At 48.4% G+C, this 15,712-nt stretch overlaps 1 protein-coding gene across 4 annotated transcripts in view; it reads right to left on the bottom strand.

Annotated features, from left to right (window-relative positions):
• CUX2 (cut like homeobox 2) overlaps positions 1–15,422 on the bottom strand; it is a 219,455-nt gene extending 204,033 nt beyond the window's left edge. For all 4 annotated transcript variants that reach the window (XM_036277022.1, XM_036277020.1, XM_036277021.1 and 1 more), the window contains exon 1: positions 15,311–15,422. In XM_036277022.1, the coding sequence (XP_036132915.1) occupies positions 15,311–15,373 (63 nt within the window). In that variant the 5' untranslated portion in view covers positions 15,374–15,422. The remainder of the gene's footprint in view (positions 1–15,310) is intronic.
• Between the last annotated feature and the right edge of the window lie 290 nt (positions 15,423–15,712).

A 15,712-nucleotide genomic window follows, 5' to 3' on the forward strand; every position in this document is an offset into this window, starting at 1 on the left:
GGGTCTACCATCTCAGGGAGAAGCAGGAAAGTTGCCCCAAGGAAATGACATTGAGCAAATTCCCTGGGTCTGGGAGGAGTCGACAGGTGGACATGTAGGAAGAGTGTCCCAAGCAGGAAGGAGTAAGTCATGCACAGAGGGGTGTGAATGAAAGGAAACTGAAAAAAAACATGTGTCTGGAACATGAAGGGCACAGGGAACATGGCTCAAGATCAAGGTCAAGAATAGAGGACATTCTCGCCCTGGCCGGTTTGGCTCAGCGGTTAGAGCGTCGGCCTGCGGTCTGGAGAGACCCGGGTTCAGTTCCCTCTAAGGGCGCGTACCTCGGTTGCAGTTTGTCCCCGGCCCTGGTCGGTTGTGTGGGTGGCAGCCACTCGATGTGTTCCTTTCACATCGATGTTTCTCTCTCTCTCTGTTCCTCTCTCTCCCTCCCACTCTACCTGAACAAAAAAATGGAAAAATGTCCTCGGGTGAGGAAAAAAAAAAGAATAGAGGACATTCTAGAATTAAGCTAATATAAATCTGAAGCCAATTCTTCTAAGTTAAGATGTATATGGTAAACCCTAGAGCAACTACTAAAAAAAAAAAAAAAAAAAAAAAAAACCCTCAAAAATATAGTTTAAAATAATTAATAAAATTAAAGGGCTACATTAGAAAATAATTATTCAATATAAAAGAAAGCATTAAAGAAGAAATAGAGAAACAAAAAAAAAAAAACCATGAGATATACAGAAAGCAAAATGGTAAATGTATATCCAACTATATCAATAATAATATTAAACGTGAATGGGTTAAACAATCCAATCAAAAGGCAGAGATTTCCAGACTAGATTTTTTTAAAAAACACACAAGATCCAATTATACACTTTAAATTCAAAGACACAAACAAACTGAAAACAAAAGGATGAAAAAGATTTATCATGTAAACAGCAACCATAAGAAAGTGGGAGTGGCTATACAGATATCACACAAAATAGACTTCATACCAAAAAAGGTACTAGAAATAAAGAGGAACATTTTATAACAATAAAAGGGTCAATCCATTAGGAAGATGTAAGAACTGAAAACATATACATACCTAAAAACAGAGCACCAAAACGTATGAATCAAAACTGACAGAAATTAAGAGAGAAACAGATAATTCAATAACAGAGACTTCAGTATCCTACTTTCAGTAGTGGATAGAACTAGACAGAAATTCAACAAGAAAATAGAAGACCTGCAAAACTATAAACCAAGAATGGAGGGCAGGGGCCAGCCCAAGCTGAGCCTGGAAGCTCACACTGGGGCCTTTGCCCCAAAGGCAATGGAGAGTCATTGGAAATAGTTCTTAACAGGTTTTTGTTTTTGTTTTTTTTATCCTCACCCAAGGACATTGTGTGTGTGTGTGTGTGTGTGTGTGTGTGTTCAGATAAAGTGGGAGGAAGAGAGAGAGAGAGAAACATCAACATGAAAGGTACACATCGAGTGGTGCTACCCACACGACCAACCAGGGCCGGGGACAAACTGCAACCGAGGCACGCACCCTTAGCGGGAACCAAACCCAGGCCTCTCTGGACCGCAGGCTAACGCTCTAACCGCTGAGCCAAACCGGCCAGGGCTTAACAGGTTTTTAATTAGCTCACTAGTTACCATGTGTCAAAAAGAGTGGGGGAGGCCAGAGTCAGTACAGAGACACACACTGGGAGACCAAAGTCCAAGGGAGAACTGATGAGAGCATGGGCCCAAGAACCAACGGTGGAGATGGGAGTAGGAGAGGGGATGTGGGAAGTATCTAGAAGGTGAAATCCCATCAGCACAGGGGAGAGGGAGGTGGTCAGGGCAGCTCCCAGGTTTCTGTCCCGTAGGCCTGGGTCAAGATCAGGTGCAGGAGAGTTAGATGCGAGTAGGACATATTTTTGAGACAGACATTCAAGAAATGTTAAGAAGACTGTTGAGTTGATAGGTCTGGAGCCCTGAGGTACAAAGTGGAGAACTGGGAGGCAGTGGTGCTGTGAACACAGATGAAGCCAAACAGGGTGAGAGTGAGAGAGACGACATAAATTTTAGAGGGATTAACATATTTAGAGGCCAGGAGAGGAGCATGGGCATGGAAAGAAGAAATGGTGGCCAAAGGTAGGAGAAAACTAAAGAAAATGCAGCATCAGGGGGGCCAAGGCGAGCCAACAGTGAAGCTCCTTTCGAGGTGGGGGAGAAGTTGGCTAGAGTATGGACAGGAGATATAGAAAGAGAGACAGAGTGTGAGCCAGACATTCTAGAAATGTGGCTGTGCAGGGGAAGAGGATATGGGGTAAAGGGTTCCTCTGCCCAGCCTTCTTGGGAAAGGTAATGCACGTCTCACCTCTTTCATGTACCCTGTGCCTCAGTTTCCTCTATACCCAGCACCTGGCACTGTGCTGGGCCCAGAGTACACGCTCAATAAATATTTGCAATTTGCTGCATACATGTCAGGTTCAGAGCAAAGACTCTGGCCAGACTGGGTTGGACATGACAGGGAGTGCAAACAAGAAAGTGAGGAGACACCTGCATTCCAGGAGCCATCCCTGACCTAGCCCTGGCTGAGTCTCTGTTTCCAGAAACCAGAGCAATAAGGGAAAGTTCCTCCACAAAAGGAAAGAGCTTATGGAGCCAAATATGGAATGTAGAGGGGGGCTGATAAGGACAAGAAAAGGGGGGCTAGACTCAGCTGTTTAAAAAAAAAATCTGAAAAACTTTTTTAATAAACTCTACAAGTCTATCCCCTTCCTTCTTTATCAACGACACGATTTATTGACCGGAGAGGCCATATTGACTAAATAAATCTTGATAATGACCAAGGCAGCAATCAATACCTGCTTATTATCAGCCCAGGCTGAGAATTCCATCTTGCAGAACGAAGGCCCCACGACAGGGCACACCACGTGGCTCCGGACTCCGGCGGGTGGGCTGGGATGAATAGATGGCTGGATGGTACTCATTTTCCAGACCAGGAGACAAGAATCTTTCTTGTGTTATTAATTAACCACCCCACCCCATGCCTCTCAGGCTTGTGGGTCCGGATTCATTTCCATGAGCTGGCAGTGGCAACGTGTTTTAAGAGGTTTTTAAAAAAATTTAAAGGGAAAAATACAAGCATGGTGACTACCTGTGGGGGAAACCCTAGTGGGAGGCGGGGTAGACAACAGACTGGGTCCTGGGTTTGAGCCCAAGCTCTGTTGTTTGCTAGCAACGTAGCCTTGGACTCAATCTCCTGTGCCTCAGTCTACTCAACAGTAAAATGGGATAGGAGTGGTTTTCTGTGCCTAGGGTTGTAAAAATTAAATACAACGTTTGTTAAGGGCTCTGAAAACTGTCTGGCATGCAATAAGGGTTAATAGCTATTTGTTAAAGAACTGCCAGGCCTCCATGTGCAGAGAACTTCCTCCTCACTTTCCAACGCCTGCAAAAGCCAGGCCTGACCTTGCTAAGGCCAGCCAAGTGGCATCTGGAGAGACCTGACCTCCTGTTCAATGCTTCTCTGCAAGGAGCCAGTCTACCTGGCCACTGGCTCTGGGCTGGCTGGGCTGGGGGACTCTGGTACTTGCTAAGGAAGGCTTGTGTTTAGACTCCTGGGGTGCAGTGGAGGTCCCTGTGCCTGGCTGGATGGAGTTCATGCCAGCTCCTCTCATCTGATACTTAAGTTGCCAGCACTACAAACAAATCTCCAGACTCCAGTCAGATTTGGGGACCCCTGAGATGACAGGTGAAGCCCAGGAGGTGAATGACAAATAACAATGTTAGTGATGGCAATAATAACAAAAGTAGTAACAGCCCTCTTGTTTCCTGGGAATGGCCATGTTCCGGGCTCTGTGCTAAGGGCTTTCCATGCTTCACCTCATCAAATCCTCACAATCTCCCTATGAGGTAGATGATGTATTTAATTCCCATTTTACAGGTAAGAAAACTGAGGCTTAGAAAATTCAGTGAATTGCCCTGGCCAGTTTGGCTCAGCGGTTGGAGCGTTGGCCTGCAGACCAGAGAGTCCCAGGTTCGGTTCCCACTAGGGGCACATGCCAAAAAAAGAAGAAGAAGAAAAGTCAGTGAATTGACTAAGGCCTCCCAATGAGGAAGCAGCAAGAACAGGGTCCAAAGCAAGGTCTGACTTCTCCAACTCCATGCTTAAAATCATTTCAGGTGCTGCTTCCAGGGCAAGTGAAATTCCACAGGAAATACCCTCACATTTTAATTATTATTATTACCATTATTGATAATAGTCACCAGTTAGGGAAGGCTTACAGCATGCCCAGCCCTAGGCTAAATGTATACATTGGGTTGTCATTCTTTTTTTTTTTTTTTATCCTCACCCGAGGACATTTTTCAATATTTTGTTCAGATAGAGTGAGAGGGAGAGAGAGAGAGAGAAACATCGACGTGAAAGCGACACATCGAGTGGTTGCCACCCACACAACCCAACCAGGGCTGGGGACAAACTGCAACCAAGGTACGTGCCCTTAGCGGGAACCGAACCCGGGTCTCTCCAGACCGCAGGCCGACGCCCTAACCGCTGAGCCAAACCGGCCAGGGCTGGGTTGTCATTCTTTATTTCTCACACCCTTGAAGAAAAGTTCTGTCTCCAAATGATTATAAAATAGAAGCTAAGGGCAGGGACATAGTCCGTTTTGTCACTGCTGCACCCCCAACACCTCACACAGCATCTGACACATAGCAGGTGCTGAATAATGTTCATTAAATGAACAAATGAATGACCTGTCTCAACAACCCACAGAAACCCCACTAGAGATAGAAAAACTGAGGCCTAGAAAGGATCCCTCAGCCACACAGAAAAGTAGACACTTTAATCCTGATGTTTTGCCCTACTATAAACTGGGGTTCCCAGGGGATGCTGAGAAGGAAAGCCCCTCAACTTGGGTCACTGTCCAGAGACTGACTGTCAGTCATCTTTTTTTTATCTTTTATTTTTTATGTTTTTTTTTTTTAATTGACTTTCAGAGCAAGAGGAAGAGAAAGGGAAACACTGATTTGAGAGAAACATCGATCAGTTGCCTTCTGCACGCACCCCAAATAGGGATAGAACCCACAACCTAGATATGTGACCTGACTAGGAATCGAACCAGCAACCTTTCGGTGCACAGGATGACTCTCGACCAACTGAGCCACACCAGCCTGGGCCCGTCTGTCCTTTTTTAACGCCTGTTGGGCTGATCAAGTGGGCCCATGAAACAGGCATCAGAAGAATGTCATCTGGGTCCAAAATCCTTAACAGCCAGTCTGTGTTCCCCACAACAACCATCCCACAGGCTGCAGGGACCTGCTTTGAGCTGTAACTGAGGCCACCAAATCATCGCTAATGGTCCACAGCATGCTGGCAATTAATTAATGGATTTATTAATTAGGATGGGAGCCACCTCCCAGGCAGGAATTAGGGTCACTAGTTTCTAAAGAGAGACTGACAGAGCTAAAGATAAACCCTTATCTGCTACAAGCTTGAGGCTGGGGCCCAATTCCCAGGTGTGGAGTGAGCGACTTTCAAAAGCCAGTGATGAGTGAAACAGCTGGGGGATCTGGGAGGAACTGGGTCCCCCAGGGCCACTCCCTCAAGGTGAAGTAAAAGCAGCTGCCCACCTCACCCTTCCTGTGGAATTCATCCCCTCCACCATGCAAATATTTATTGGAAACTTACTATGTCCTTGCCCTCCCCAGGGAGGGAGGAAGATAGTAAACAAACCGTTAAGTAAACATGCATTATCACATCAGGTAAAGCAGGGTAAGGAGATAGGGGTGGTTATTTTGGAAAGAGGTTAGGGAGGACCTCTCTGGAGAGGTGATATTTAAACAGAGGACTGATGAGAGAGAACTGCAGAGATGTCTGGGAGAGAGTTTCCCAGGTAGAGGAAATTGCAAGTGCAAAAGCCCTAAGATCTGAACATGCTAATGTGTTCAAGGAACAGCAGAGAGACCAGAGTGGCTTGAACAAAGAGGGGGAGAGTGGCAGGAGATGACAGCAAGAGATAATGGGGGGATAATAAAGGGAAGGAGGGACCTCATCACGCAGGGCCTATGGGCCAAGTAAAAACAGGCAAACAAGAAGAGACATTGCTGAGAGTGACAGCTCCCCAGGCTCCCAACAAACACAGCAGGCACCTAAACTGAGACCTCCCTATGAACTGGGTGCCTTAGACAGATGTTCAAGTCTCAATTAATCTTTTCTGTAAGAGAGTGTGGCCTTCTGAGAAGCAGACACAAAAGCAGGATTAAAAGGCAGAGACACTGGAGTCAATGCCTATGCCTGTGGAAGGGAGCCAGAGTGAAGGAGAGAGGGAAGGAAGAAAGGCTGGTTGGTGGAAGCATCCTAGATTGCTGAGGAGTCCAGAGCCAGCAGAGTAGTCCCATGTGTCCCAGGAATAGGTCCACTTTAGATCTACACTTAGTCCCTTGTAGAAACTAGAGATCTGAGAGCAGCATCTAGGGCCACTGGTCAATCATACTCCCTGTAGTTAGAGATCTTCGAGGTACATTCTCATGGCCACCACTGAAGGTACCATTACTATACCCATCTTACAGACAAGAAAACCAAGTCTCAGAAAGGGGAAATAACTTGCCCGAGGACATACAGTCAGGAAGGAGCAGAACTGGGATTTGAACCCTGGCTGCCCTATACATGATCATGAGAGAGAAAGAGTAAATGGGCAAAAGGCACTTTGCAACAGGTCAAGAATTGGGCTCATATCTTGTTGAAAAATAAAAGTGATACCTGTGGTTTTTATGGTGTTTGACAGTTTACAAAGTGCCCACTGAGAGAGCATTTACTCCAAGCTGCACATGTGCCAAACATCCTTATTTCATGCTCCATCCTTATTCTAAATTGACAGATGGTAAGAGTGAACATGGAGATGGATCCACCAGCCCGCTCAGAATCTGCCTTCCCTTAGTTCCTTGCATGCGCTATTCTTCCACCTACCTTGGTCTTGGCACATGCTATTCCCTCTACTAAGATGCTTTTTCCTGGCCTTGCCCGTGAGGTCTTGGCTGAAGGGTCACTTCCAGGAAGTATCTCAGAATCTAATCCCAACATGTGACTACACACCTGTCTGTCCTGTGCATCCACTACCCCATTGTCTGTGGGCTCAGTGAGAACTGGCACTTTGCCTTCCTCATTCACTGTATCTCCAGTATATAAGTATTAGTTACAATATTTGTTATTTATTATCATTTATATAACCATTAGTTATAAATGTTATTTTTAAACAATATAAAAATTATTGGTTATAAATATTAATTATACACCTTGGTGAATATACATTTCCAGAGCAAAGGACAATAACAATTATTATTAACACTAAATAGCATTTCTACGTGAACACAGAGCTCAGCATTTCATATGCATCAGCTTACTTACCCCTCACAGCAAACCTTAAGGAGGTGATACTACTATTATCCCCATTTTACATATGAGAAAACTGAGGCTCAGACAGGCTCAGTGACTTACCCAAAGTCACACAGCTGTTAAGTGGCAGAGCTGGGATTTGAACCCAAGCCACTATGCTCCAGAGTCCACACTAAATATCTTTGTGAGTGGGAGGGTGCAGGGCTTGATTCTGCAGCCCCTATCACCCCCCACCCCCACCCCCAGATACCTGGATTCACCAGCACACATAAAAGACAACAGACACCCCAAACAGATGCTTGCAACAGAGTGGCCTCTGACTGACCACCTCGCTAAGGGAAAGCTGCCCCCAAACGGCCACTCAGGTGACCCCTGTGGTCTCCCTGTCTACAGCACCCACGCTCAAAACAACCGGCTGGACAAGTCAATCGACCATAATGGTTCCCGGGGAGCCATTTACCCCATCCAGTTTGAGCGACGGCGGCTCAGAGAGTCTTAAGCACTGCTAGGCTCCGGGCGTCTTGGGCAGACGACCAGCTCAGGCCAAAGAGGCCGAATGATTGATTTTTTTTCTTCTTTCTTTCTTTGTAATGACAAATGCGTATCCTGGAATTGCTGTTTCATTTGGCTGAACTAAAGGATGGCAGAGGATGGGGGTGGAGGGGGAAATGAAGAGACTGAAAAGAAAAGAGGGGGCAGACACAAGCCCAATTTGGGGGTGACTGAGCCACTAGAGACAGCAGGCTCCGTGCCCCCCTAATCATATATCTTTCCATGGAGTTGGTCAAGGACCTTTCTTTTTTCTGGAAATGCAGCCTCTTCTGACACTAGGCACTTAGAGGAAGGCAGCCAGTGGCCTTGGCAGCTACCCTCCTAGTGACCTGCCTTGTGACTCCCTACAGCTGGCCTGAGCCACTGGGGACCTTCAGGCTGGGGCCTTCGCCCTGGCTATTCCCTCTGCTTGGCATGTCCTTCCCAGGTCTCTACTGTTTGCCCAGTGTGGTCAGAGCTCTTGATTTGTTAAGGGCAGTGGCCATCTAGATGCCACAGGTAACATCTCCCATGTTTTAAATGCCAATACCTTTTACATAATGTTTTTAAATATTGCACTGATCTAGACAGATATATCCTGGGCCAGATATAGCTCCTAGTCTGCAACCTCTGTGGTCACATCTCCCAAAATATAAGACACTACGTATAATATTAATAATATAGTAAGCCCCAATGGAGTAAGAGAGAAGAGAAAATCTGCCCAGAAAGCTCTGAAACAGCCTGGAAGGCCAGCAAGTTCCAGGAGCTGCTGTTTATTTGGTTTACTCACCCTTCTCTCAAAATACCAACCACAATAAGAAGAAAAGAATTTACAGAACAGTAACTGTGTGCCTGGCACTATGCTATGCTCTTTTATATTCAAAGTGCTTTAATCTTCAAGAACAACCTAAAAGGTAGAGACTATTATTAGTTCCATTTAAAGACAAGGAAAGTAAGGCTCAGAGAGGTTAAGTGACCTATTCAAAGTCATACAGCTAACAGGGGATAAAGCCAGGACTGGAAGCCAGGAAGGCTCCTGGTATTTTCCTTTTGTTAGAAAGAGTAAAAAAGAGGTCTAGAACTAAGTTGGATCCACCTTAATATTCTTAACTAAAAAGAGAAAAACTTCAACCATGCCACAGCCTATACAACAGCTATCACAAAGAAGTAAACCAGGATCAGGAAAAGATGGCCCTCAGGCCAAATCTGGCCCCTCTGCCTTTTTTTTAAATAAAGTTTTATTGGAATACAGCCACAAATGTCTATAGCTTTTTTCATGCTACAGTGGCAGAATGGAGTACTTGCAACAGGGACCACGTGGCCCGCAAAGCCTAAAGTATATTATTATTATGACTCTTTACAGAAAAAGTTTGCCACCCCTGTAGCAAGCCTAGATGGTTTCCTATAGTGTTGAGAGAGAGAGAGGCTGCACCCTGAGAAGGCTCTGAGGTCAAAACCCTCAGGGGAAACACTGTCTTCAGTGCCCTGGAAGCATATTTGCAAATTAAAGGGACAAAGGAGTTGTAGAAGCTTCTTTAGCCTTCTTTAGACTGAGTGGTCTCGATATTTGGGCTGAAATTGAATGAAATGAAGGCGTCAGCGTGGGAAGATATAGAGGAAAAGAGTCCCAGAGAGAGAGAGAGAACTTAAGTGCAAAGGTCTTAAGGTAGAAATGTGCTTGATATGTTTGAGGGACAAAAAGAAGACTATTGTGACTGAAGCAGAGTGAGTAAGGGGGGAGAAGCTGGAGATGAAGCCAGAGATATCAGGGGGACAGATCATGTGGAACCTTGAAATCAAGGGAAAGGACTTTAGATTTTAATTTAAGCATGATAGGAATATATTGTCCATATCCTATAAAACACTACAAACCACTTTTGTGAAGGGCTCATCAAGGCTTAGAAACTAAATAACTCCAACCTAGACATGATTTCTGGGCTCAAAGATTTGCTTAAAATGTCAGAAGCACCCCACCACCACCACCACAACAGGCCCAAGGTCATTAGAAGACAATACATTTAACTGGCACACAAAGTATGTCAGCACCTTTACAATAACCCAATTTGGCAGACCAGATGGGCACAGCCGGCCTGTGTGATAGATTAAGAAATGGAAGACTTGGGATGTTGGGTGATTCACTCAGGAGTGCTACAGGCACACACACTTAGAGATCTTGGGGCTCTCGCCCTCTGCCAATTACCTCCACCTTCCATGACACCTGTCATAAATAAAGAGCCGCCCACCCCCCCCCCCACCCCCCGACCCCGGCCAAGAAAAATCAAACAGAAGATTGGACCCGGCATTCCAAAGCCAGGGACACAAAGGCAAGTCACCACCTCAGTCCCCTTCCCATGCTCAACCTCTGCCAGCCTCAGCCTCTGAATTAGATAACCAGAAAGCTGCCAGAAATTCAGCACTTTCAGAAAGCAGCAAAGAAAACCACATTTTCTGGATGACCACATCTACCATCATCCAGGACCAAATTTAGCACCAGCCAAGGTGTTCACATTTGAAATCCCATGTGCTGGAAACAAGGTTACCACAATAATGTCAAGTTCAAAGGCAGAATCCTTTTTTCAATAGGGGAGAAGATGGAAAGGAAGAGGAAGAGTAAGGAGGAGGAAGAGAAAAAAAGGAGAGAAAGGAGAGAAAAGAGAGAAAGGAGAGGAAGGAAGGAAGGAAGGAAGGAAGGAAGGAAGGAAGGAAGGAAGGAAGGAAGGAAGGAAGAGGGGGAGGGAGGGAGAGAGGGAGGGAGGGAGGGAAGGAAGGCAGGAAGGCAGGAAGGAAAAATCACCTCCACCATCAGAAAAGCGGTTCTCTCTAGTCAAAATAGCACAGTGCTCACCTGAAATAACCCACTGAGACACTATACATGGTTTCTTAATTTTCTACAGTGAATTCGGGTATTAATAAAAGAAATTTCGAGACCTCCGACAGCAAAGGCAGTCAGGGACGAGATGTTGCTTGTTTTTCTTCTAGCACTCAGAGAGAGTCCATCTTTGGAAAGCAATTTCTGCCGAGTTGAGGAACCAGAATTCTGGGATGCCCAGAAAAGACTGCTGGGTTCTTTAAATAAATTCTCAACACCTGTTTCTAGCTCCTTCTGCAGAAAAGGCCCATAGGGCTTGGGTTCTGATGAATTGGAGAGGCAGATAGAATGGGGTCACCCACTGGTTAGACCTGTAAGGGTCCAGAGGGCTGGCCTATTCTTTGGTGGTGTTTTTTTTTAATCACAGAGCAGCTGCTAGAAATCTCCCCTCACCCATGTCCCCCACCTCTTCTCGTCTTCCCCCTCCCACAGCCCTCACCTAATGCCAACCAGTCTCATGGGCATGGACCACGGCAAGCCCAAGCCCAGTCTGCTCATGCTCCCTGCCCTGGCAGTGATTCTATTACAGTAAAGTTTCCAAAGTTAGGATTCTGCCAAGAGGGCTGATAGCTTATTTACTGCTGTCATCTACAGAAAGAGGAATTTTGACACATTGTTAAATGATAGCACATTTAGATAAGTCAAGCTGTCAGAGGCTCTAATGGATGTCTAAACTCTCTGTGGCTGATATGTAAAATTTATGCACTTCAGAATATCATAAGGTTATAATATTTTAATCACATCCACGCTCTTTTCTAAACTTTGAGCAGGGAAAAACATTCCATCAAGACTCCTGTGCTCCAAGAAACTGAACCTTCCCAGAAGTTTCTCCAAACTCCTTACAAAAGTCCAGCCTACCTCACTATCCCTGTCGATCTTCCTCCCGAAATGCTCACCCCTTAAGCAGAATGTGCCTCTTCCTCTCAAACTCACACAATGTGATCCCTCTAGCCAACCTCTTTCCTCTCAAGAAACAGATATGCATTTGGACTGGACACCCTAATTTGGACTGGACGCTCTCAACTCTTGTTAGCTTGCTTAACCCCCTTCGAGGGGGAAAAAAAAGAGAGACTGGACCCAGAGCATCATGAAAAAAAGTGGCAAAGTAAAGCAGAAAAAGAAAGTCATAAAGGTATGAATCCAGTTACGACGATTATACACAGAAAAGCCATAAAAAAATACTGCATTAGTAATGTTCATCATAAAGCAATCTTATAACCAAATGAAATATGTCCAGCATTATCTTTGGGGTGGAATTTTATTTCTCCTCATTTCCTGGGCTGTTAGCAGTAGAGCAAAAAGAAGAAAAGGAAGAAGTGAAGCAGTTTCAGGGGTCCTGGAACAGGGTGCCACATTCAGAGGATCTTTACCATCATCAGCCCACAAGTCATTAGGACTGCTGACTGACTTCCATCCTAGGAAAATAGCCCTGTTGTGTGCAGAAATGGCACTGGGAGGAATAATAACTAGACTGCGTCCATATTTGAAAAATGTATACTTCTGGAGGGCTATACGCTGGGGCTAGTACAAGGTCACCTTTCTTCCCAGGATCCGGGTGGTGTCTGCAGCATGGTCTGGCCTGGGGACACTAGCTGCCTTTGCTGCCTCCGCCACTTGAACACTCAGCAACCAGGCTGCAAGAAACCACTCAACCTGAACCAAGAATTAAAGCCGAGCACCTCCTCACACTCACAGGCAGCTGGGCCGTGTGACGAGTGGGCCCAAAGCTTTCAGCCTGTGGAGAGCCTGGGATGGGGGCCCATCTCTCCTACCAGGAGCTCAGAACAAGCCAGTAGAAGTGTTCCCTTTCTGGTTATCTCCCCTATAAGAGGAAAAGTGGGGGGAGGGGGGGATGAAAATAAAAGTGTGGCGTAGGAGTCATTAGCATTATGCTCAAGAGATGATCCTAGGCAAAAGTGCTTAGGTTCATAATCTGTTTCCAACAAAAATGCCATTGGTGAGAATGGGGGTGGGGGTGGGGGGCGGCTGCAGGCCTGTTGGGCAAGGGAACAACGGAACATTTCAGGATGAGGGTAGGGACTATGGCAGATGTGAGGGCTAAATGTTTGCACATAACCACGGCTGCCACATTTATTTCTCTGCTCTCTAGAAGTGGACAGCCATTCAAACTCCCACAGGGGCCCCCTCCCCACTTAATATCCATGTAAATGAGCTTACCCCCTTTCCCTAGAGTCTTTTCCTTTTGTGCCAGACACACCAGCCATTGTCTTAATAAACACCCTCCACCATGTATACACCCTGTCAGAAGACAAGTCTTAGTCCCAGTTCCCCATCACCTAAACAAGACCCTGCCATCTTTATACTTTCCAGTTCAAATTTGCTTTTACACCTCAGCATCTTCTAAAACCCTAACAAAGGTTCCCAAATCAATGGGAGTCCAACTGCAATCAAGATTTGGGTGACCTCAACAGCTCCACAAAAGACCCCTAAGCCAGAGAAGGGAGAGAGTGAGGTTTAAATCCTCCCCCTGCAGAAGCTCAGAAATCAGCCCCTGAAAGCCGCTCCCACCCCTCTGCACCCAGCCCACCCTGCCCTCCCCACTGTGGGCTGAACTCCCCAGATTGAAAACGAGTTATCTAATGAAAATTGTGTTAACTGACATTCTGGCCAAACGGGAGCAAATACCAGCGCTGTAAATCTCCCCGCAGAAATTTTCTCCAGCCCAGAATAACAATAGGACCCTGCAAAGGGCTTTCGCCAGCCCTTCTGGTTCCTCTCCTCTTGTCTGCCACGTTCTTGTCATTCCTTATGTTATAGAACATCAATCATAAATAAAGATGCTGTCCCCCAGCCATGCTGGGGTCTCATTTACAAACATTAGCAGGGAATACGATTACCATTGGCCTTCGTGCCAAGCTCAATGTGGCTGCCCAACTCTCTCCTCTCTCTCCCTCCCTCTCTCTCTCTCCCATACACACACCCCACTCTTCCAGAGAGGCCACTTTAGCATCATTTAAACCAGCAAGCAGAGCTCACAGCCCTGCCCGCCTCAGCTGGCCACCAAACTGAGCCCTAACTCGAGTGAGGACCTGGAATTGCAAGGCACTTGCAGTTATTAACCGCATGCCTGAGTGCCCCGATTTTCTCTCCAGCTCAATGGCTTTGGGGGAGGGGGCAAGCGGGGAGAGGGGGCGGGTTAGGGAGGAAGGCTCAGAAGAGGCCAGGAGGAGGGGAGTACTGGAACCACTTATCAGAAGAAACTTAACAAGATTTGCCTGCGGATTTTTTTAAGTGGGTTCCTTTTTATCTCCAGACTGATGCTCTCGCTTTTTCCGAGAATGTCAAGGCCAAGGCAGGATGCTGTAAAAGCCCGGTTATCAGCACCATTACTCTGCCCCTTGTTCCCACTGTGTCTGCCGTGGCTTTGCGAGACTCCAGGGTTTGGGGGGGCTTATCCGGAGCGTCCTGGGGCACCCAGGAAAGAACCGAGGCTGAAGCTGGTGTTCTCTGAAATACTACCCCAAACCCCACCTTCTAAGGGTCAGCAAAGAACACTCCCAAATCTGGGGGAGACTCCCAGAGAAAGGTGGAGTGGGAATAAAGTGCTAGGATTTGGGAAGGAGTCACTAGGGAAGGGGGGGAGGAAGAGAAACTGGAAAGAGGAAAAAAGTGGGGAGAGGTGGGGAGGAAAGACAGGAGGCAAAAGACAGCGAGGGCATCTCCCATTTAAAAGTTCCCAAGGGCCTGAGAGGCGGGAGTCACCTGCTCTGCAGCGCTCCAGGCTCTCCACCGCCCCCGAGGCAGGAGCGCAAACTTGTGCACATCCTGGCCCCGTCTCCACCGCCTGTCCCCATCTAGACTTGGCAAGGGGGTTAGGGGTAAAGGCAAGAAGCAAAGAAGACGAACCCCGAGAACCCGGCCCGAAGAGAGATCTGCCGGCGCAGGCGGCCAGTCCGGCGATTGTGGCTGGGGCGGCTGGAGCAGCAGAAGCGGCCCCCGGGTGGCGGCGCGTCCAGGCTGCGCAGCCAGGCGGGCGGCGGCGGCGGAGGTGGTGACGGGTGGTGGGGCGCGGAGCCGCCGCCTCCTCGCCAACCCAGGCTGCCTCCTCCTCTCTCCGACTCCTCCCTGCCCGCCAGCTCCCTCCCTCCCTCACCCTAGCCCCAGCCCGGCGCGGACAGGCACGCGGCGCGCTCCGCGGCCTCCCCAGGCGCCGCGAAGTTGGGAGGCACGCAAAGTGCGGCGCGAAGGGGGCTGCCAGGGGTCCCGCCGGCAGCCCCCTGCCCAGGACCGCAGCCTTTGCTTTCCCTGTGCCTCACTCGGCCATTCGCCAGCCGGCTCGGTCCCCGGGCCGAGGGCTCACTAGCGCTTCTCCATGGTCGCGGCGGCTAATCGATGATTGAACCGAACAAAGAGCAGCGGCGAGATCAATTCCTAATACCTATCGATGGGCAGCGGGCAGCCGAGCCCAGGCGAGCCCCAGCAGCCGCCCCGGGGCGCCCGCCCGCCCTCCCGGGGACCTCCCCAATGCGCCCAGGGCGCGCCCGAGGGCTCCCCACGGCCGCGCGGCCGGCGCTGCCCGCACTAACCTGGAGTCGCCGTAGATCAAATCGCTTCCAATATTGAAACATCGATCCCACATTGGCGGCCATCTTGGGGGCTATTCGAGACGCACACACACAAGAGTTTGGCTTTTCTCAATGGCTGCACTCAATATCCGGGCTGGACTCCCCCCAGCCCCGGGGCCGCCGCCGGCCACTCGGGCTCTGCGCGCCACCGCCCGGGGCCCCTGCGACGCCCCCAGGCCTCTTGCCACCCGCTGCCCCTCGGCGCCGCCGCGCCGTCGCCGCCGCCGGCCCGGGAGCCGTGCGCCCCCCCGACCCCCGGAGGGCGCGGGCGGAGTGCGCCGGGCGGGGAACTCGGCGCCCGCCCGGGGGAGGCGGCCGGGGATGGAGTGGGAGGGAGGGGTGGGGGGAGGCAGCCTCTCCGAG

The sequence above is a fragment of the Molossus molossus genome, unplaced genomic scaffold (genome assembly GCF_014108415.1).
Source record: "Molossus molossus isolate mMolMol1 unplaced genomic scaffold, mMolMol1.p scaffold_m16_p_22, whole genome shotgun sequence".
NCBI lineage: Eukaryota > Metazoa > Chordata > Mammalia > Chiroptera > Molossidae > Molossus > Molossus molossus.